Below are 23,718 nucleotides of genomic sequence, written 5' to 3' on the forward strand. Positions count from 1 at the left end.
CTTTTGTTTCTTGCTGGTATAAATATACGAACAGAAAAATCTTCAAGCAGCTTGTTGTTGGAAACACTGACTGGAAGATCTGCTGCAATGCAAAGCACCTTTTTATCCCCTATATATGTCATGCATCTCAGAATGAACACAATGGAATGGGTTTAACAATAAGTCAAATGAAGGAAATAAAATAGTGTCTCCATTTCCCATTTCTAAAAGATCCATTTAACACAAATATCATAAGGCCAAGGAAATCATTCATTTTTGATTGTTCAAACAACAGAAACCCTATCCTGCACTGTAGGTGGCCAAAAATACTCCCTGGCTGTTTATCATTATGCAAATAAAGTGTTCTGGTTTATAGACTTGCTCTGCTGATGTGAACTTCAGAGGAAGAGGAACTCCCATCAGATCACCTTCATCACCAACATGTTCGCTGTAGCTGTGCTGCTTCTGCTGGCTGCTGGATCCTGTAAGTCCTGGGGAGTCTCATTGAGACAGAAATGGCTTACTGAGGCAGATAGAGCATGGTCACATTAAACTGATTATCCAGTGTAGTAAATTCAACATTTTTCTCCACAGGTGTGAAGTGTGAACAGCTGACACAGCCAGCCTCTGTGACTGTGCAGCCAGGTCAATGTCTGACCATCAGCTGTCAGGTCTCTTATTCCCTGAGCAGCTATTGGACACATTGGATCAGACAGCCTGCAGGGAAAGGACTGGAGTGGATTGGGATGAAACATGGTGGTGGAGATTCCTATTACAAAGATTTACTGAAAAATAAATTCAGCATCGATGCAGACTCTTCCAGTAAAACAGTGACTCTGAATGGAAACAATCTGCAGCCTGAGGACTCTGCTGTGTATTACTGTGCCAGACTCCACTGTGACACAACAAGCAGCACAGCTGTACAAAAACCCCTCTGAACAGGAGTCCCCGAGGAGGCACTCTAAGACCAATAAAGATCCACAACTGGTTTACTGACTAAAGTCTTAGTTTGCAATCTTTGATGTGTTTTTTTTCAGGTAATTATTTTCATTCAAAGCCATACATATTTAAAGCCAAATATTAATACATCTTATGAGCATCTACAGCAACCATGTCAGAGGAGATCATTATATATATAATGTGAAGCAGAGGTGTGATGCACCTCTGCTTCACAACATCATGGAAAAAAAGAAAACATATAATAATGATAACATAATATAAATTGTGATTCACTCAGTCATTTGTAATAAAAGTTCCTTTTTTTACCCGTTGCACACTTTGTTGGCCTGTGGGACTCCGGAAGCCGAAGCGGCAGGCAGCTCGGCTGTGGCAAAAACTCGGGCGTGGGAAGAGTTCGGAGAGGCCAAAGAGAAAGACTTCCGGACGGCTTCGAAGCGATTCTGGTCCACTATCCGGCGTCTCAGGAGGGGAAAGGAGTGCGGTACCAACACTGTTTACAGTGGGGGTGGTGTGCTGCTGACCTCGACTCGGGACGTCGTGCGTCAGTGGGCGGAATACTTCGAAGACCTCCTTAATCCAGGATCTGTTCTCCAGAGAGAACAGCAGAAATCAGGTGAATCTGCAGAAAGTACAAATACAAAAAAATGTTTCAACTTACAAAACATTATACTGTCATATCAGGTATAATAAAAGAGAATGTTGAAATAAACTTTCAAAAAAATTACAAACCTAAATTCAAACTGCTCCCAAAAATCAACAACAAACATCTCTTACCAACAAGTGTTAATTCCTGTTTTCCAGACTTCCATTTAACTTTTGGTTTAACATAAATGAATAATATTTAAAGAGCTTGGCAATTGGTTAATTATTTAAATCTAAATTAAACAAAATAAGCCTGAATTGAAAAAGTATTATTGAGCTTTACACATCTGCTTCACATTATATATATATATAATGATCTCCTCTGACATGGTTGCTGTAGATGCTCATAAGATGTATTAATATTTGGCTTTAAATATTTATGGCTTTGAATGAAAGTAATTACCTGAAAATTAATGTTTAAAATAATCCATCAATATGTCCAACAATAATCTCAAAAAATATTGATATCAAATGTCTGCATCTTTTCCAGGGGGAGGAGTTGATGCAAAGTTTGCACTGCTTCCACCTTTACATGTCTGTGAGAGAGTTTAAGACCTGCAGTAAATCAGAGACAAAGACACGTCCAGACTGAGCAGAGACAAATGGCTTCTACAATGATCAGACCTCATCAGGTTGTGATCGCTTTCCTCATCCTGGCAGTAAACTGGACCGGTGAGAACAAAAGATCATTTAAAGGAACCTCTTAGTGAGTAAATACAGAATTATTACAGTTCAGAACCTAATGATCTGTCTGTCTGCAGGTACTGATGGTCAAACACTGACTGAGTCTGAATCAGTGGTTAAAAGGCCTGGAGAATCCCACAGACTGACCTGCACATATTCTGGGTTTAGTAGCACTCCTCACATTAGCTGGATCAGACAGGCAGCTGGAAAAGGACTGGAGTGGATTGCTTATATCAGCAGTAGCAGCAGCTACATCTACTACTCTGACTCAGTGAAAAACCGGTTCACCATCTCCAGAGAGAACAGCAGAAATCAGGTGTATCTGCAGATGAACAGCCTGACAGCTGAGGATTCTGCTGTTTATTATTGTGCTCGAGAGCCACAGTGACACAGGAAGCAGAAACACTGTACAAAAACTCCTTGATGCATGAATAGTTTTAACAAGAAGACACCACAGGGGGAGCTCTAACACGACTTATCTTTGTCACAACAAAGGCAAGGCAGGGACATTTATTAAAGTACAGGGGCTACACAATTTATTTAAGGACAATGCAAAGTGTTTAACATAATTTAAACATAGGAAAAAAAAAAAAACAGAATACAAGTTAGTGATAAAAACAGTTAAAACAAAATAAAACATAGAAAATGGCCCTGAGATAGACTGGCGACCTGTCCAGGGTGTACCCCGCCTCTCGCCTATTGATAGCTGGAGATAGGCACCAGCACCCCTCGTGACCCCACAATAGGGATAGATGTGTTAGAAAATGGATAGATGGATGGATGAACATAGAAAAACTATGATTTTTAAAACAAACTTAAAGTGATTATGTTTTATTTAACAGTTTAATTAGAATTGTCAGAGGGAATCCTACACAAATGTATTTTAATCTTGATTTAAAAGAACTTAGAGTTTCAGAACTTTTACAGACTTCTGCAAGTTGGTTCCAGATACACTAACTTTAAGCTAACTTTAGCTCAGATATGATTCTTGTATGTGTTTCATGTAATACATTTTTTAAATACGGAAAACAAACAACAGAAAGGAAACAATTAGAACAACACATTTCATTTCAGATCGGTATTATAAGGGAAGCGTACTGTGCCATCCCACTGGTTAATAGTACATAAACAATTCTATCATGTGGTTCTTGTATGGCTGGTTTGATTTTATGCAAATCAGAAGAGTTGGGTGTTGTAGACCTGATCTGATGCTGTCTGTTGCAGAATAAGAGAAACTCCCCTTAGATCAACATTAGCACCACCAAGTTCTCTGTAGCTCTGCTCGGTCACTGTGCTGCCAGGTCAACGTCTGACCATCAGTTGTCAGGTCTTCTATTCTCTGAGCAGCTATGCAACACACTGGATCAGACAGCCTGCAGGGAAACTACCGCGTGGATTGGATAAAAGTATGGGAGGTTCAAACTACTAACACTCTCTGAAGAACAAGCTCAGTATTGACTTGGAAACTTTGTGTAAAACAGCGACTCTGAATGGACAGAATATGCAGCCTGAAGACTCTGCTGTGTATTATACCCTCTTGTGGTTAACAAGGGGCGCTCTAACATCACTTGTGTTTGTCACAACAAACCCATAGCTGGACAGAGCAGCACAAAAAAAATTGTTCAGAACTGAGAGCGTCCCCTCTTTGTGTTAGAAAAGTGATTTATGGGCTGAGAATATGAACACAAATCATTGACAGCAGCGAAAAACGGTAGCACTTGAAAATATATGTATTAATCTAGAAATTATAAGACTTTTAATTGTGGTATGATCAGCCTCTCTCAACATATAGATTTATGTGAAGATTTTGCACTCCAGCATAAGGCTCCTGCAGAAAAGAACACGCCTTTTCCAAGCCTTCCTTGTATAGATTTCAGCTTAGAAGCAGGAAAAACTCAGTTAGCCCAAAAAAACTTTGCTAAGTACCAGGATTGCTGTCAGCTGCAGAAGAAGAAAAACTCCCATCAGATCACCTTCAGCACCAACATGTTCTCTTTAGCTCTGCTGCTGCTGCTGGCTGCTGGATCATGTGAGTCTCAGTGGGACAAACATATGTGTGGCATGACTGAACACTCTGCTGTGTATTATTGTGCCAGAGACTCACAATGACACAAAAAAGCAGCCCAACTGTACAAAACCCCCTCAGAGCCTGAACAGGTTAATGTAGGCAAATATGTAGGTCAAATACACTTCTGTATAAACAATAATTTTATAAAAATTTAAAAGTTTAAATTAAATATTTCAATCAATATTTGCACATTTGAGAAACACAGCGTTTTATTTCCTCCTCCTGTTTTTTGTCAAATCTGAGAAGTTATAGAAATCTAGACATATGTCGAAGATACTTAACTTATCTAGCCGACCCACTGAATAAAAATCCCTGCAGGACCCAGTGGACTAACCTGCTCAGTTTCAGGCAGTAGGTCATTACTGAAACACTTGTTTCAGACAGGCACACTATAAAATACTGTTGTTAATCTCTGCTGTCAGTGTAGTCGGTGGTATCTCTGCCTTCTGTCTGAATCATCCTCCAACCATAACCCATCTGTCAATAATTAGGATGTGAAATGTGACGTGTAGGTGGCCTTTAAAGCATATGATGCATACTGATTGTAAGGGTAAATGGACTAAAAGTTAAAATCAAAGTAAATTAAAAAAAGATGACAGCAAAGTATAAGCATGTCAGAATAGTAGATGCAGTTTAACCAGATCCATTTCAGGTAGCAACTCTTGATTTGAATCCTAACTCTAACTCACCAGATTAATGTGAAAAAAATAAAGCAAAAAGAGACAACCATAAGTCCTGTGCAATGCTGAATTGGCACCAGTAAAAGAGGGAAACACACACTGTTACAGAAGCAGCTGACGTTGTGGTTCATGATTTCCTGTTTATCAGGATTTCTACCAACAATAGGCTCAACTGAAAAATTCTGGTTTCCTCCTTCCACAAAAACTGTTCACTTTGTACATCAGTTTCATCGGTTGGTATTTTTCTTAGGGAAGTTATTATGTCAACTTAGTTTTGGGAGCAGGGCGACGCCTTAGCCACACCTTTAATTAACCAATAGCCTACTACCCAGCTCACTCATCCCTCTCAGTCTGTAACGCTGTTTTGACACCATCCTCCCCAGTGACGTGCGGTCAGGGGAGGCAGGTGAGGCAGTGCCTCACCAGCCATCATGGAAAGAAAGAAAATATATAATCATAAAGTAATTTAAATTGTTATATTCATCCGGTGGTTTGTACTAAAAAATATTTATTTTTCATGTAGCTTCACCAATTTCGATTTTTATTTGTTCAAAATCGCTGATTTTTCTTATTTTCCCATTCAAATGCTTGGAAGCGATGCCGGTGAGGCAGCAGCGAGCTCTGCCTCACCTTGGATTGCGCAACCCCTGGCTCTGCGCTGGCTTCTAAGCGGAGAGAGCATGTTGCTGTACGGCGTCAATAAAATGGTTTAAACAAATTTAATATGTGAACTTATTTCCAATAATTTAGCTTATGTATATAATGTACAGTGCTTTTTGTCACCAACTGTGTTTGTGTAACGTGTTTCGTATAATGAGCGATTATAAACGGCAGAGAACAGGTTCTAGGTGAGGCAGGCAGTTCTCTTGCCTCATGGCAGGGGGTGCTCAAGATCCCAGACGTTTGTCTTGTTCTCTCCTCAACTGCAGAGTAAGTGACAGCGAGCTAGGCTAAACGATTTGGGAAGCAAGTCAAGTGCAGCGATAGATTATAATAGAGATAGTGATTTTTTTCCTCTCGCTTATCCCGACTTTCGACATGGATGACTACATTACAACACTAAAAAAGTTTTCTCAAGTGGACTTTCAATTGAAGCAGGAGATAATAACCAAAGGAAGACCAACGCCGGAGCTGAAAGGTTTGTTTCAGACTACGGGACAGAAGGTTAACCGCTCTTTTCAAACCGAGTGGTATTCACGACAAGACTGGCTTTGTGGATGTCCTGCTCGAAACCGCCTTTTCTGCTTTCCTTGCCTTCTTTTTTCAACTTGTGGCACTGTGTGGACTCAGATGGGATTTGGTGACTTGAAGAACTTGCAAAGATCCCTCACCAAACATGAGCGGTCCACCACTCATATTCAAAGCCAAATTGCGCTAAAAACCTTCGGCCTGTCCAGGATAGATTTGGCTTTGGATGAACGGCGGAGACTCAACATCAGCATCCACAATGCTAAGGTAAAGGGGAACCGAGAGATTTTAAAAGATCTCATCAATGCGACCTGCTTTCTCGCTAGACAGCAGCTAGCATTTCGTGAAAATGATGAGAGCATGGGCTCTGCTAATCGTGGCAACTATGTTGAACTCTTGCATGTCCTTGCTGAGAAAGATGACAGACTAGCTAGACATTTGGAGACATCCACTGTATTTTCCGGCTTGTCCAATAGAATACAGAATGAATTAATTGAAGCAGTCGGCGATGTCATTAGAAATGATATTAAGCAGGACATAAGTGCAGCCCCATTTGTAGCTGTAGAAGTAGACAAGACCACAGATGTCACAAGCAAAGCTCAGATCTCCGTCATATTGCGCTATGTGACTCAACCTGAAGCAGGCTGTAAGGTGAAGGAGGCGTTTTTGGGGTTTGATGATGTGAGTGCGGACAGACGTGCACCTGCCATAGCTGAGTATGTCCTGAGTGTGCTGGAGAAATACGGCTGTGTTGATAAGCTTGTAGCTCAGACATATGATGGGGCAGCTGTAATGGCATCAGAGCTTAATGGGGTGCAGGCTAAAATTAAGGAAAAGGTGCCTGAGGCCATGTTTACACACTGTTACGCACACAAGCTGAACCTGGTGCTATTGCATTCAACAAAGTGCATTCCCAAGTGTCGTGCGTTTTTTAAAACAGCTGAGGGACTCGGGGCGTTTTTCAGCAAGTCCACAAAGCGCACTCGTTTGTTGGATGATGTTGTCAAGCGCCGTTTACCCAGAGCAGCGCCGACAAGGTGGAATTCAAATTCTCGGCTGCTGCAGACAATAAGCATGCACCAAAACGATCTGCGTGCTGTGTTCAATGTCATTATGGAAAATCCCGATAGCTGGGATAATGACACGCTCATGATGGCAGCAGGATATGATCGGTGGCTGTCAAAAGCATCTACATGCTTTCTTATCGATACATTTGCTGGCATTTTCAATGAGACTGACGCACTTTTCAGAATGCTGCAAAACAAAGTGATGGACATTGAATACTGTGTTGCGCGCATCCGGGACACAGTTTCAGTCATGGAGCGCATGAGACTGGAGTTTGACAGTTACTACCTCCGATTCGAGCAGAAATGCAGCGCACTTGGTTTGACAGATGGTACAGACAGACATTCGGCGAGAGATGAACGGAGACACCTGTTCTGTAACATTCTTGACAACATCAGCAATCAAATGAAGGCTAGGTTTGGCCATTTTGATGAACTTGCTTTCCTCGGTTTGGTGGATTGCGCAAAGTTCTATGAAATGTCACAACATTTTGATGACACGAAACTGCAGAGCCTGTCAAAGTATGCCAAGTTTTTTGACTTTGTCAGACTGAAGGCCGATCTCATTGGACTGTATAGCTCAAAAACGGTGAGGGATGAATGCAAATCTCCTGGACAGCTTCTCAACTTTTTGGCCGAGAAGGCTCTTGTTGTAACTGTTCCTGAGGCGACAAAGTTGCTCCAGCTCGTGCTCACGGTGCCAGCTACTACAGCGTGAGTGGAGCGGTCATTCTCAGCCCTGAAGAGACTGAAAACATACAGCAGGAACAGGACGGATCAAGGAAGGCTTTCTTCCCTGGCAGTGATCTCCATTGAGACAGAGAGACTTTTAAAACTGAAGGAAGATAAGGAGGACTTCTATCGCAAAGTGACGGATATTTTTGTGCAAAAGGAGCGACGCATGGACTTCATTTATAAGTAAAGGTAAGACAGTAATAACATTTATTTTGTTTTGTTTTTTAAGGAATGTGTGTTTTGTGAGCTACAGTTTGTATGTGTAAGGATGCAGAAGTGAAACATAACCTGTAAACTGCTGTCAATCTATGCATCTATTTGCAAATCTGATTCTGATGACGTCAGTGCCTCACCAGCTATGAACATCACCGCACGTCACTGATCCTCCCTAACCCTCAACCATCATTCTCATCCCCTTTCCCTCCCCTCATCCCACCATCCCCTTCTCATCATCCTCATCCCCTTTCCTTCACTTCATCCCTTCATCCTCATCCCATTTCTTTCCCTTCATCCCAACCTGGAACACCTGCAGAGTTTAATAGCGTGGCTGAACGTTGCCCAAACATGTTGGGACTCCCCATTCCCCCTCCACAGCTCTGAACTTCCTCACTGCCAACTCAAACAGTTTCCAGCAGGAGACTCAAGCGCAGCCCTCTGGAGCCCGGTTCACAAACAAGGACCTTTTACCCCTGAGATAGCTGCTTGCTCGCCGCCCCGACAATAAGCTTCACCCTGAAGAATCTTCTTCCAATCCGATGGCCCAAAGTCAACAAAACTGATACAATGGCACAGATTTGGCAGAGACTTAAGCAGGGGAAAGATTAATCATTTAAGTGGTTTACTTATAATATGTTTTTACTGTTTTGTTTAAAGATTTGACTGAGGTAAACAGACCTTGAGCTTACATTCAAGCTACCCATTAGCAACCTTTGAAACTATGCTGTGCTGATGTGTTTTGGGTGTGTTACGGTTACAACGAAGTTTCCTTCCAAAAGGACTTTGTAACCTAATGGGATATTAATGTTTGTGTTATCTGGTCCGCTTATTACAGCAAAATAGAGCTTAAAAGTATTTTTAAGGAGTGTCCAATGTCAGTTAGCATTAGCACTAGCAGCCTAGAAACATTAACGTTTATAAAATCAAGTTTCCTAAAAGTTCTTCATTTTACTGAGCCGATCATTCTTTAAAATATTATTTTCTAATACAATGTTTTGCCTAACTCAGATTTACATTGTGAATGGGTTGAACACATCACAAAAAATTTTCTAAATTAGTTAAAAAGATTTTATCTCATTCCAAATTCATTAAGATGAACTTTGGTTCTCTAACTTGGATCTGCAGTGATCCAAGATTCACTGAATTATTCTTGCAATGGTTTTCAACTATTCTTATTTGTCCTGTTGTTTCTTTTGTTTGTACATAGTTATTTACTTACTTTTAATCTTAATTTTGCTTAGTAGTTTTAGTTAAGTTTCACTAGCCTATTAGAAAGGATTTGTTGATTGAAATATAGTGTTAATTTGAATAAACAGCATTCTATAATGATGTTCTCTAGATGTTAGTTTGTTTCTGGTAATAAATTCTTGAACTTGAAGAGAAGTTGTCACTCATTTATTCCATATATGTGCAGAGTTTTCTGTTAAAAGAATGCCAGTGCACAAATCACCCTTTCATCTATTGTCCTAATATCAGCTGTTTGAGCTTATGTTCACTAGACAACACCCAAGAGAACGAGAGTTCTTTATTAAATATTAAATAACTTAAAAAACACCTGTGATGGCATGACACTGGTTTCAAAAGTCCTGGATGATATACAAACTTACATTAGCTCAGATATCATTCTTGCATGTGTTTCATGTAATCTTGAAAATGTTAAATGGAGAAATCAGAAAAAACCCAATTAGAAGAACATAGTAATTTAAGATAGGTATTATAAATGCAAGCATACTGTGCCATCCCATTGGTTAATGCTACATAAAAAATCTATCATGTGATTCTTGTGTGGCTGGTTTGGTATTATGCAAATCAGAAGAGTCATAAGTCAGTCGTTATAGACCTGATGGGTTGCTGTCAGCTTCAAAAGAGAAACTGCCATCAGATCACCTTCAGCACCAACATGTTCTCTTTATCTCTGCTGCTGCTGCTGGCTGCTGGATCCTGTGAGTCTCAACGGGACAAACGTTCTGTGGCATGACTGAACTGAATATTCTCTGTTGGTAATGATATAGTTTTAATGTGTTTCTCTGCAGGTGTGAAGTGTGAACAGCTGACACAGCCAGCCTCTGTGACTGTGCAGCCAGGTCAACGTCTGACCATCAGCTGTCAGGTCTCTTATTCTGTGAGCAGCTATGCAACACACTGGATCAGACAACCTGCAGGGAAAGGACTGGAGTGGATTGGGTACAAAGCTACTGGAGGTTCAAACTACAAAGACTCACTGAAGAACAAGTTCAGTATCGACTTAGACACTTCCAGTAAAATATTGACTCTGAATGGACAGAATATGCAGCCTGAAGACTCTGCTGTGTATTACTGTGCCAGAGACCACAGTGATAAAAAGAAGCAGCCCAGCTGTACAAAAACCCCTCAGCGCCTGAACACTTTTATTACTCACCAACCAGAGGAGGCGCTTTTAGACCACAAATGAATTTATGGTTGAACAAATCTGAACTTCAGAAAATTATGATGCTTGTTGTACAACAGATAAGCAGCAGCAAATCGCTCAACAACATGGTGAAAAATTGCATATTTTGTTTACCACTTAAAACAGCTAATTAACACAACCAACAAGAACAACAAAACAAAGATGGTCAAAAGCTTATATTTCTATGTCACCTTCCCAATGATAGGATTGGGAAGGTGACAATTTATTTCCCGACAGTTGTCATATGAGACATATATAGGGATGGCAACTATATCTTTGAGATATATAATGGCTTAGAAGGAGATCAAGTATATCATGTAGTATTTCTTTTACAGTCACAATACATGTTAATCTTCCATGTTTATCTCATCTTTTTTTTGCCCAAAAAATTTCATTTGAGTTAGATTTATGTATTACTTAAATTAAGAGTAACAGGATACTAACAGGATAGTTTGTTAATCTGCAAATTGAAGAATTCTTATTTAAAGACATTCTGTGACGCTATGAGAAGAAGAGAAACTCCCCTCAGCTCATCTTCAGCACCAACATGTTCTCTGTTGTTGTGATGCTGCTGCTGCTGGATCCCGTGAATCTCCCTGACTGACTCAAAGCAACCTTTGCTTTTCCCCGATCTCACCCAAATTATTGTTTCATCTGGCTGTACAGAAGCAATAAATCACTAAAATACTGCCATGAAAAGACAGATTATTGAGTTTACTTTAAAAAAAATAATAAAAATAAAACAAGTTGGAAAATATTAAACATTTGGACATTTGGAACAATATGGATCTAATTAAATATTATTATGCTCTTCTGCTGTCTCAATACAAAGAGAATACATCAAATGTATGGATATAATAAATAACTGCTTCTGTTTGTTGATATAGCTCTTTATTCTTGACTTTTCATGGGTCAACAGTAAGAACTCTATTGTGTGAAAGAAAGGAACTTCAAACTGCTGCCCTGCTTTCTAACAGCCTTTAACTCCGATATCATTACGTGACGGAAACACACATGCATGATGTGATTCAAATCCGGCTCTACAGCCTTCTGAAATTAAACTACATGGTGTGGGTTCTCTACTCTCCAGCCATTTTTGTTAATTTCTGTGAAGTGGCCTCTGCTTATACGGCATGTCATGCAAAGGATTGTGGAATCCCTTTTAGGCTGGTAAGTGATACTGCGAGGATTATTTGCTAAATTAGCCGCAGGTGGAAGCATACAGACTCCTTTTCCTACCTCCTTCCTTATTGACTGCACTATTCAGACAGCACTTGTCATGGCGACTGCTGATGAACCTCCGTTTTGGCTAAAGAGTCCTTACCCAATAAGGGTATTTGGAAGGACCCTCAGTTCTCCCTCTGCTCCAGCCAGCTCACTGCACTTTTCCCCCTCTGCTTAATTGAATCTTTCTCATCGTGCCTGTGTAATTGGCTCTAGTTGTTACTCCTCCTTTCTCCCCTCCTATATTTACATTGTCAGCTCAGCCATTACCATTTGCCAGATCCTCTGTCATTATCCATTTTTCTACTCTGCTCTGATCTTCTTGTTGCCGTGCTCCTGATTCCTGTTTCCCTGTCACTGTGTAAGCCTTGTTTCATTGTTGAATAAATCGCCACTATTCAACATGCAACTCCCAAGCTCTTGTCTGCGCTTCAATCCAATTCCGTCAAATATGACAACTTATGCAAGAACAAAATTGTTTTACTACAAACACAGAAAAGCACACAACTCGTTTAAACCTTTGTTTTTATTATTGTTCCTGAGAGTTTCCCTGCAGGTAGGTCAGAAATCTGCATGAGACGATGGCATTGATATAAAGATAATGTTCCTTTGAAGATTCGGAACCAACATTTAACACAGACCACAGAAGATTTTTTTTGTCGTAATACAATAAGACAAACATGTACTGTCTCAAAATGTTCAAAGTATGTAGTTAAAGACAGACAGAGAATCATTGTAACAGAAATATTTTGTTGACTTGCACAAAAATCTCTGAAAGCCAAATAACTTGTGGGTTTAAGAGACTAGTTAATGAGACCTGAAACCACTCAGGCTGTCTGGAGATTTGCTGACTGGTTTAAAAAATAAAAGTTTAAACATTAAACAGCAGCTGATTTTAGAAGTCCTAGACAATATAAAAAAATAACATTAGCTCAGATATGATTGTTGCACGTGTTTCATGTAATATCAAAATTGGTGAATACAAAAATCAAAAAAGGAACGCAAATAAAACATTATTAATTAAAGACAGGTATTTTAAAAACAAGCATACTGTGCCTCCTGTTGATCACTACTGTGTAAAAAAAACCTTTCCATTATGTGTTTCTGATGTAGCTGGTTTGGTATCATGCAAATCAGAAGTGTCAGGTTTTATAGAGATGATCTGATGCTGTCAGCTGCAGAAGAAGAGAAACTCCCATCAGATCAACTTCAACACAAAAATGTTCTCTGTAGCTCTCCTGCTGCTGCTGGCTGCTGGATCCTGTGAGTCTCAATGAGGCAAAGATATGTGTGGCATCATCGAACCGAATATTCCCTGCTGGTAATGATATAGTTTTAATGTGCTTCTCCACAGGTGTGAAGTGTGAACAGCTGACACAGCCAGCCTCTGTGACTTTGCAGCCAGGTCAACGTCTGACCATCAGCTGTCAGGTCTCTTATTCTATGAGCAGCTATGCAACTGACTGGATCAGACAGCCTGCAGGGAAAGGACTGGAGTGGATTGGGGGGAAATATACTGGAGGTTCAGACTACAAAGACTCACTGAAGAACAAGTTCAGTATAGACTTAGACACTTCCAGTAAAACAGTGACTCTGAATGGACAGAATATGCAGCCTGAGGACTCTGCTGTGTATTACTGTGCCAGAAACGACCACAGTGACACAAACCAGCAGCACAGCTGTACAAAAACCCCTCAGAGTCGGAACAGGTTATATGAAACGACCAGAGGAGGCGCTCCAACACAATTCATTGTTGAACTCTTAAAAGTAAATGTTATTTGTAATGTTATCACACAGATAGGAGAACATTTCACTCAAATGAAAAGTTAAAAAAGAATAAAACAAATATTGTCTGAAATTTAGATTGTTAGAAAATGTCTGTTTGACTGAAAGGAAGTGAAATAAGCTTTGTCTGAATGATCATCTCAGTGCTCCTGGGATTGTTTCATCCACATTAGAGCTGCAATCAAAAGATAGAAATATCCATAAAATTCAAACAAATTTCAAAGTGTCTGGGAGAACAATGGCTAATGTATTGAATTCTGATGTATGATTAAGAACAAACTAACAAATATTAATATTTGTCGATCACTGCAACACTTGGATCTGTCAGACAGCTATAAAAGGACTGAAGGAGTAAAATCAGAGGCTGCAGCTTTTCCATGACTCTCTCATCACCTGTAAGCACACTTATGCATTTTTGAGGTATTGTGTAGCAATTCTTTCTTCATTTTACCCATAATTTACTTATAAATCAACCACTGCTTTGGTTTGTATTACTGCCTATCTATTTTTTTAAATGTCTAAAATATGGTGATATAACAGCGACACATTAACTGAACACACATGTTTTGGGTTTTCTTGTTTGTTGACCTCATCTTTGTTCAGCAGAAAGCTTTTCTTTTTTCACTGTTTTACAAATAGCTGTAGAAGGTATAACATAAAAGTGATATATTGTTTTTTCTTTGATGACACATTTTTGTACACCTTCTCTAATTCAACCTGGAAAGAGTCACACAGACAGAAAAGGCAATTTGATTTATTGACATAAATCAGCGATAGTTCTTTGGTGCTCTGACCCCGCAGAAGACCTGAGAAATGCGAATGGATATGATCTTGGACGTTGAGTTTTCGGATTAGGATTAGTGAAATCTTCCCCCCTGGGGTCCGGACATTAGTGGTGGAGGTCGGAGGGGACAAGGGAGCAAGGAGGAGCCTGAGAGCGCTAAGGAGGAGATGGGATGGAGGTGGGATAAAGCTCATCTGAGGAGCAGGAGAATCCATAAATGGAGGGCTGTATAAGCAAAGTTTGCAGGATGTTTGGCTGAGGTAGGAGGAGGTCTTGAAGCAGATTGGCTGGATCACAGGCGCATGAGGAGGCAGTCAGGAAATGCAGGCGAGTTTTCCAGTCTGAATTACCATTTTAACCCCATTTGTTTTAAAATGACTTATTCAAGTTTAGTTTTTTTCTAAAATGACCTGTTTTGATATACCATAGAAATAACTTATCATCCCTTTATATTTTATAATGTCACATGTCTTTTCACGTGAAATTTAAATGCAAGGAGTTTTTTTTAAATGGTAAGATGAAACATAGATGCTGCATTATTACACACTGTCAGTACATTAAATCCCTCCTTCTCCATTATCAGGCAAACCAACAATCTCTGCTGTGCATTTCTGTCCTGCTGACTGGTTTGTAATTAATGTCTCCAGTTTCAGGATGAGGAACACACTCACTGTTCCCTTTGATGGCCTCTTTCTAGAATGCACATTCTTTTGTTTTTAAATGTTGAATGTTACAGTGATCAGTAAATGTCAGAACATTTGTCATTTCCCATGTTATTTTCACCTGTAGCTCTTCTATTTCCATCACATCAGGTTCTACAGGACAGAGTATGGAGTCAATTTAGTCTAGTCCAGAGATGAAAAACCTTGGAGAGACTCTGAGTCTGTTCAAATTTTTTGTCACATTGACCAAAATTATCGAGTCAAAGTTCTCATGGTGAAAAAAATTCTATTAATATCACAAATATATTGTTAAATTCAAACTCAAAATTCAAATTCAAACATTTTAATCAAACAAAGAAGTCAAAGGCTTTGTAAGAAAAGGATGTGCAAATCATTGTAGATCTAAAACATGACAACAGTTTTGCTGGTGTGCTACAATAGCACCCTGTTTTTAAATTATTTGGGGCTTGATTGAAAGAAATATTTAAAGATGTGTTATGAACTTCATATCAGAGAACCAAGCCAGACATGCAGTTGTGCTTTAAAAGGTTTATTTTTAAAACAAAACAAACAAAATCAGATATGGGGAGGAAAATGTCCAGATTGGCGCAGGTTGTTCACAGCAGGAGATGACAGACAGGAGAAGGCAGACAAGAACAAAGGGGCTGGGCATGAATTATGGTCAGAGCAGTCTAAGGTCATGTCCACAGTCAGAGAGCCGATGAGGTGTCCAGCAAGGGCAAGGCAAACAGGGAAAATCCCAAAAAGTTGAGATTATGTCAAAAACAGGCAGACAAGGTGACTATGGGAGGCAGGAATAAATAAGCAGAGTCCCAGGTGAGATGACTTGAACCTAATTCACATCAGCAGGTGAATGAAGTAAATTGGCTGGAGCTATGGTAGAGGGTGCAGACTGAAATAAACATGAATGGAGCTGAAGAAAAATACAAGGACATAATCTGACTGATAACAAAAACACAAAACTACATGGACAAATGAAGGTAACAATTAACTAGAAGACAAAAGGTAAAGAAATGCAGTAATGAGAAAACGTATAACAAATCTAAAACATGAAGTATTGAACCTTATGGCAATATCCAGACGACAAACATAATATCTGAGTATGACAAGACCTATAAAACATAAATATCAAGAAAAACATGAATCTAAATCAAACCATAACCAGGCACCTGCAAATAATGACAGAAATGTAGTTTATTCTCAGCAATAAGAACAGGATTTTGGTCACTGTCTCCTTGAATATACTTGCTGTATTTAGGAAAGCATGATAAATTGATTAAAAGCAGCTTTTAGTGCATGATAAACTGGTTTTGAGTAAAAGTCACTGGATAGATGTTATTGGATTAATGTAGTGTTGATGAAGTACATTTTCTACTTTCCGACAATAGCAGCAAACAGTAATCATCAAGAAAGTTAGAAATAACTAAATATTTTCAGATCAGTGTTTTATTCTTAAATAAATCTTAAAGATTTATTTCAATGAATTAAAATAAATCTTTGAAAAATTGCTTTCCCTTCGAAATTATGGTAAATGGCCAAGACTTGTATAATGCTTCACATTACATACAGACACACACAAAAAAATTAAGGCCATTTAAAATTAGTTCAAAAAACATTTGGTGTCTTTTCCTTTAATAGACTAGTTGATTTTTTTCTTTTTAAATCTTTCTGTGAAAAGAACAAAAATCTTAAAGATGGGAGGCAGTCTAAATGAAAATATCAAAATATATAATTTATTTTTATACCAAATACAGGAATAGTTTACCAAATACTGCTAGACAAGGTTTCCACCTATGATCTGGTAAAACTTACAGACTCCTTGTTTGTTGCATTATGCAAATTAACCATTAACTTTTAAAGACGTGACCTCATGCTATCAGCACCAGATGAAGAGAAACTCCCCTCAGATCACCTTCAGCACCAACATGTTTTCTGTAGCTCTGCTGCTGCTAGTAGCTGGATCCTGTGAGTCTCACTGAGGCGTTTACAGCATGTTCACCATTAAAGGACTGATTACGGTTTGTAGAATAATCCTAGCTTTAATGTTTTTCTCCACAGGTGTGAAGTGTGAACAGCTGACACAGCCAGCCTCTATGAATGTGCAGCCAGGTCAACATCTGACCATCAGCTGTCAGGTCTCTTATTCTCTGAGCTACTGGACAGCTTGGATCAGACAGCCTGCAGGGAAAGGACTGGAGTGGATTGGGATGAACGACAATGGTGGAAATTCATACTACAAAGATTCACTGAAGAACAAGTTCAGTATAGACGTAGACACCTCCAGCAGCACAGTGACTCTAAACGGACAGAATATGCAGCCTGAAGACTCTGCTGTGTATTACTGTGCTAGAGTAGACGACAGTGACACAGTGACACAAACCAGCAGCAGAGCTGTACAAAAACCCCTCAGAGCCTGAACACGTCTATTACTACTAAATGACCAGAAGAGGCGCTCTTAGACCACAAATAAATTCTCACTGTTCTATAAAGGAAATACACAATTTTCTGTCAATATTAAGTCACATTTTAAGTTGAATAAACAACAAAAACTAAGAGGAAGGTAGATTTTTCATTTATTTTATTTCTGATGAATCACCTATCCAACTCCAGCTCTTTATCTGTGTAACATTAGAGACTAATATTTCAATATATCAGGAATAATTGGCTAAAAAGATTACACACAAAAGAAGTTTTCAATTATCCATTTTCTACTTTATGTCAAACCCAGACGTTAAGAAAACTCAAAAGAGTAAAATTACAATGCATGAAATACATTATTTATGAGGCCCTGACGGATGCAGCTGATACCAGCAGAGAGGCAAAACAAAGATGAGCTGTATTGGTGAAGTAGGAATTTCTGTTGAATCAGGATTAACTTGTATTATATGGTTTTATTAAAGCATATGATAGTATCTACAGCAATACATTTTAAATGCCATCATATTTCATATTAATAGAAATTTTAAACTAAAGCTTTTTGTTAGAAGAGAAACCGTCTTCATCTCCCAGTTGTTCAGGAATTACATCTTTGCAGAGTGAGATTGATGAGACTTTGACATACAGACTTGTTTACTAATTGATGGGTTGGAAATGACAGCTTGCAATGAAAATTCAGTCTGTCACTCTGTTTGATTCAGATCTGAAACAACCAAGAAACTAGCTGAAAAACGGCTATAAAACAACAGAGCCTGAACAATGTGCATACATGTTAATCAAATGTATAAATATCTTTCTGAATTTGTATTAAAATCTTGATGAGGAAAGAAAAGACTTTCCTTCTCTGTCTGATCTAGAGACAGAAGTAGAGAGATAAAAAAATACATTATTGTGGTTTGAGATTTCCTGTTTTCCAAGGATCCTGTCAACATGTGGTTCAACAGATAAATTCCTCAGTTCCTCCCTTCAACTAAAAGCCCAACAATGTGTATTAAAATGGCAGAGAGGTTCAGAAACTCCTCAGTCCAGGAACGGTTTTAACATAAACCCACCACAGGAGGAGCCTTTAGACTGATTTAGGTGACTGTAAAGTGTTTCTTATGTTCTGTCCATGTAAAGGAATTTTAATTGTTTTATTACCGAAATGTTTTATACAAATAAACCTGACTTGACATTGCTTTAGCTTTAAAGAATTCAACTTTTGTGAACTTCCAAAAAACGTTCTTTATATTCTCTCAAGGAAATGCTCAAACTATTTAAGGTATAGAAACTGAATTCTTGAAAAGTCCGGTCACACTGTGAAACTATTAAGCATTAATTCCTGCAGCACATCTGCTGTTACCTGTTGAGTGGAGGACTCTGAGCAAAACGTGTTTTATTACCATTTTAGAACACCTTCTTTTGAAGCTTCTAACCCACATTTAGTCTTCTGAAGAAAATCCATGAACAAAACTAAAATCTTTTAGCAAAGTTGACACTTAAAGATTAACCAGAATCATCCCATCTCTTTAGGAAGACTCCTAAGGGATTATTGACTTGACGTCATTCCTAGCTTTTAAAGTTGGTTGAAAGAAAGTGAAATCAACGCAGTCCCTCTTCTGCTGGTTGCTGTCTCTCTGCTCTCTGAGTTCTCCTGTTTCAGATGATTGTAAATAGTTTCTCTTTGAACAGATTTCCAGGTAAATGACTCTTCATCGTCTCTCAGAGACCCTCAGTCAGATCATCTGGTTTCTCGTTTACTGGATCAGACAAGCTGAGGGAAAGCACTGCAATGGATCAGGGTTGGCTGGTCTGATTTGTTTTAAGTAACACTGTTGTTCCACTAAACTGAGAAATAATGAGTCAGGAAAACCAATAAATGTTTAAAGCTTAGAAGAAATATCAATGCTCAAAACATTGGTTTGACTAGAAAAAACAAATACTTTATTTAAACCATAAAATCTTAGATATTTTTATTGCTTGCATTCTGACTCAGAATCTACTGACAGATCACAACATAAGTTCTTGAGATGTTTAATATTCACCAAAATCAAAGTGTTGTTTGCTAATATCAACAATAAATCTGCTGGTACCTGTTAATATTAAAATAAACATTTATTACTTTTGTTTCAGCTGCATGGTGCCTTTAAACGTGACAGCATTTTCACATTTGTAGAATATGTTGGTAAACAGTTGACAGTCTCATTGTCTCTGTTGATAAACTTTTATTTTGCTCTATCTCAGTTGTACTTCTTTGATTTATTACATGTTAGGATTGATACTGTTATTGTTGAGAGAACATTTCACATTTTCACATTTTTCTACATCTCTGTCATAATTTTTACAGAAGATTTAAACTCCCTTCAGTTCTCATGGGTGAAGTTAGAGACTTATCAATTTTTTTTAATTTTAGCTTTTTTTTTTACTATATTGCTTCTTTGCTATTACAAAGTAGAACCAACATGTTTATGACACAGTTTATCCATTTAGAAAAATGTAATGTAGATAATATGATACATAACAATCTACTGAAAAATACATGTGCATTTTCAGGTTGTATTTTTGTTTATTCCACTACCATCTGGCTGCACAGCATCCAGATAAAAGAAGTCACACCATAAATACTGTATACTGTAAAAAAAAAAAAAAAAAAATGAAGGCTGGCGTTAGACATATAAAAAACAAAAACATATGTGTTCATACTAAAATATTTTGCTGAGCAAAATTCAAGGCAATTAAATGTCTCACATATTTTCCACTTTCTGAAACAAAAGCACTAAACACAGCTGGTCTTTTTAATCCGTTTTGTCCTATAAATCTAGAAGAACTCTTTTTAAATCATCTCACAATATAAATCAACATTGTGATTCATTTAGAAAAAAGCTTTTTTAATGTCTAGGTTTGACATACTGTGAACTCATTTTTTCTAGTTTAAGAGATAAACAGTAAAATAAAATTAATCAGTCTATGTCACAGTAATGTTTCAGTTTAGATCATGAGTCTTATTTCTGGTAAAATGAGAGTTAATTTGACCTCATCGTATGTTATAAATTCAGTCAGTGTCTCTTTGTATTGCTGAAACAGACGAATATTTATGCAACACGTGGTCAAAAACGATAACTGGTTTTGCCTTTATGTAAATTAAGCGCTTTGTTTTATTGACTTGATCTGTTGCTGTCAGCTGCAGAAGAGAAACTCCCATCAGATCAACACCAACATGTTCTCTGTAGCTCTGCTGCTGCTGCTGGTTGCTGGATCCTGTGAGTCTCACTGGCAGAAACATTTACAACATGATCTAATAAAAGTTACCGTTTATTGTTGAGCTAATTCTGTTTTGATGTTTTTCTCCAAAGGTGTGAAGTGTGAACAGCTGACACAGCCAGCCTCTGTGACTGTGCAGCCAGGTCAACGTCTGGCCATCAGCTGTCAGGTCTCTTATTCTCTGAGTAGCCTTCCTACAGCGTGGATCAGACAGCCTGCAGGGAAAGGACTGGAGTGGATTGGGGAAGCAGGTGAAGGATGGACCACATACTACAAGGATTCACTGAAGAACAAGTTCAGCATCAGCTTTGTTTCTTCCAGTAAAACAGTGACTCTGAATGGACAGAATATGCAGCCTGAAGACTCTGCTGTGTATTATTGTGCCAGAGAGTCACAGTGACACAAACCAGCAGCACAGCTGTACAAAAACCCGTCAGAACCTGAAAAAGCTGTATAAACCAACCAGAGGAGGCGCTCCAACACAATTTATTGTTGGACTGGTAAAAGTAAATGTTATTTGCAATGTTATCACACAGATGGGAGAACATTTGACTCAAAAGTTAAAAAAGAATGATACAAAAATATTGTCTGAAATTTAGATTGTAAGAAAATTTCTGTTTGACTGAAAGGAAAAGAAATAAACTTTGTCTGAATGATCATCCCAGTGCTCCTGGGATTGTTTCATCCACATTAGAGATGCAATCAAAAGATAGAAAAGTCCATAAAACTCAAAGAAATTTCAAAGTTTCTGGGAGAACAATGGCTAATGTATTGAATTCTGATGTATGATTAAGAGCAAACTAACAATCAGAGCAAACTAAAATCAGAAGTTGCAGCTTTTTCTGTAGTGTAGTTTGGATGCATTGCGTAGCAATACTCATTCTAAACACAGTCTATTTATAAATTAACTGTTGTTTTGATTGTATTGCTGAGTATATGTTATTGTACAAAACAAACCAAGAAGTGAAAATAGTTTTTGTACAAGGCAATAGGGGTTAAAATAAGACAAAGGCCTCATAAAACATTGTATGACAGAAGGTGGTGATATAAGAGCAAAACATATACTGAATACATAAGGTTTGGGTTTTTTCATTTTTAGTGCTTCTGTCAACATCTTTGTTCAGTATTTTCTTTTTTGCTTTACAAATAGGTGTTAAATGTATATCATTAAGGGAATAGATTGTTTTTTTCTTTTATGATACATTTTTTGCAAACACTCTTAAATTGTTTTAAAATAACTGAACATTTTTTTTCCTAAAATGGCCTGTTTGATATAGTTATTGTAGAAATAACCTGTTTATCATCCCTTTGTATCATAACATACCTTTATTTATAAAGCACTTAAAAACAGCCAACAGCTGAAACAAAGTGCTGTACATCTCTACAAACTAAAACACATCCATTAAAAAACAAAGATAAAAAGATAGTTCATAATACTACTTAAAAGAAACAATGAAAAACAATTTAAAATGAAAACTAAGTCTCGCTGGTGGGGAAAAAAAGCAAAAGAATAATAGTGGGTTATGATGCAAGTTTTAAAGGTGGGCAATGAAGGGGCAGGTCATTCCACAATTGAGGACCAACAATAGAAAAGGCCCTGCCCCTTTTTATTGTAAGTAGGGATGAATAAACTCAGAGAGGTACAGAGGGGCAAGGTCATTCAAACACTTAGAAACAAAAATAAGAATTTAAAAATGAACTCTAAAATGCACTGGAAGCCAATGGAGAGAGGCCAGAATAGGAGCAATATGCTCTGTTTTTGGAGTACCTGATAAAAGACGCGCAGCAGCGTTTTGAACCAGCAGCATACGAGAAAGCAAATACTGACTCACTCCAACATAGAGTCCATTACAGTAATCCAGATGATATAAAAGCATGGATTACTGTTTCAAGAAAGATTATGTTTTTATCACTTAAGGCAGCTGGCCAAATTGAAATCCTAACAACTGCTCTGATCTGACCATTTAATTTAAAATCCCTTTCTAACTTAAAAGCCAAATCAGTGACACTTGGCTTAAAATATGCTGTCAGGGGTCCCAAATCAACTGTGCTAGGATCACAGGAGCAACTTGGTCCAAAAAGTATTACCACAGTTTTCATTGTTAAAATTTGTAAAGTTCAGGGCTAGACAAGCTTTAAAGTCTTCCAGACAGTCCAGCAGGGCCTTCACTGAGAAGCCGTCACCCTGCTTCAGGGGCAGATAGAGCTGACAACCATCAGCATAGAAATGGAAAGGAATTCCATATCTTCTCCTCAATAGAATGGAGCCTAAAGGCAATAAGTATAATGAAAATGGTAGAGGTCCTATAATTGACCCCTGTGGAACCCCACATTATAAGGAAGTGCAAGATGATTCTGAGTCTGAAATGCTGACAGAGAATGATCAATCGACCAGGTAGGATCTAAACCAGTCCAGAGCAGTGTGTTGAATGCCTACTAAATTATTTAGACGTGATATTAAGATATTGTAGTCAACAGTGTCGAAGGCAGCGGTTAGGTCAAGCAGAACCAAGACCATGTGAGTACCAGAATCACATGGCAACAAAACATCATTAACAACTCTTTGTATTTTAGAATGTTACCTGTTCTTTCATGTGGAATCCAAATGCAAGGAGATCATTTTGTGTTTTGTAAATGATAGGGTGAAATATTGATGGTAAATTGTAACACACTGTCAGAACATCAAGTCCCTTCAGCAGTCTCTGCTGTGTATTTCTGTCCTGCTGACTGGTTTTCAAGTTGTGTCTACAGCTTCAGGATGACGAACACACACTGTTCTTCTTGCCCTTTTTCTGTAATGTCACCAGGTTTAATGATACAGTCATCAGTAAATATCAAAACATTTGTCATTTCCCTTGTAATTTTCAACAGAACAGTGATAAAAATAAAAAAATAAACCTGGAGAAACTCATGTCCTATAGA

General features: G+C 38.3%; 4 gene segments (V, D, J or C); all 4 read left to right on the forward strand.

Annotated features, from left to right (window-relative positions):
• Positions 1 to 398: 398 nt before the first annotated feature.
• Positions 399 to 1,022, forward strand: LOC105923123. The segment is given in 2 exon segments: positions 399 to 463; positions 574 to 1,022. Coding segments are annotated over 2 exon segments (387 nt in total).
• Positions 1,023 to 2,146: 1,124 nt separating this feature from the next.
• On the forward strand, positions 2,147 to 2,665 carry LOC118560771. The segment is given in 2 exon segments: positions 2,147 to 2,253; positions 2,343 to 2,665. Coding segments are annotated over 2 exon segments (381 nt in total).
• Positions 2,666 to 17,028: 14,363 nt separating this feature from the next.
• Positions 17,029 to 17,537, forward strand: LOC118560756. The segment is given in 2 exon segments: positions 17,029 to 17,085; positions 17,179 to 17,537. Coding segments are annotated over 2 exon segments (399 nt in total).
• Positions 17,538 to 20,645: 3,108 nt separating this feature from the next.
• LOC118556145 lies at positions 20,646 to 21,322 on the forward strand. The segment is given in 2 exon segments: positions 20,646 to 20,795; positions 20,889 to 21,322. Coding segments are annotated over 2 exon segments (351 nt in total).
• The last annotated feature ends 2,396 nt before the right edge of the window (positions 21,323 to 23,718 follow it).

This window comes from Fundulus heteroclitus, unplaced genomic scaffold, assembly GCF_011125445.2.
Source record: "Fundulus heteroclitus isolate FHET01 unplaced genomic scaffold, MU-UCD_Fhet_4.1 scaffold_48, whole genome shotgun sequence".
Lineage (NCBI taxonomy): Eukaryota > Metazoa > Chordata > Actinopteri > Cyprinodontiformes > Fundulidae > Fundulus > Fundulus heteroclitus.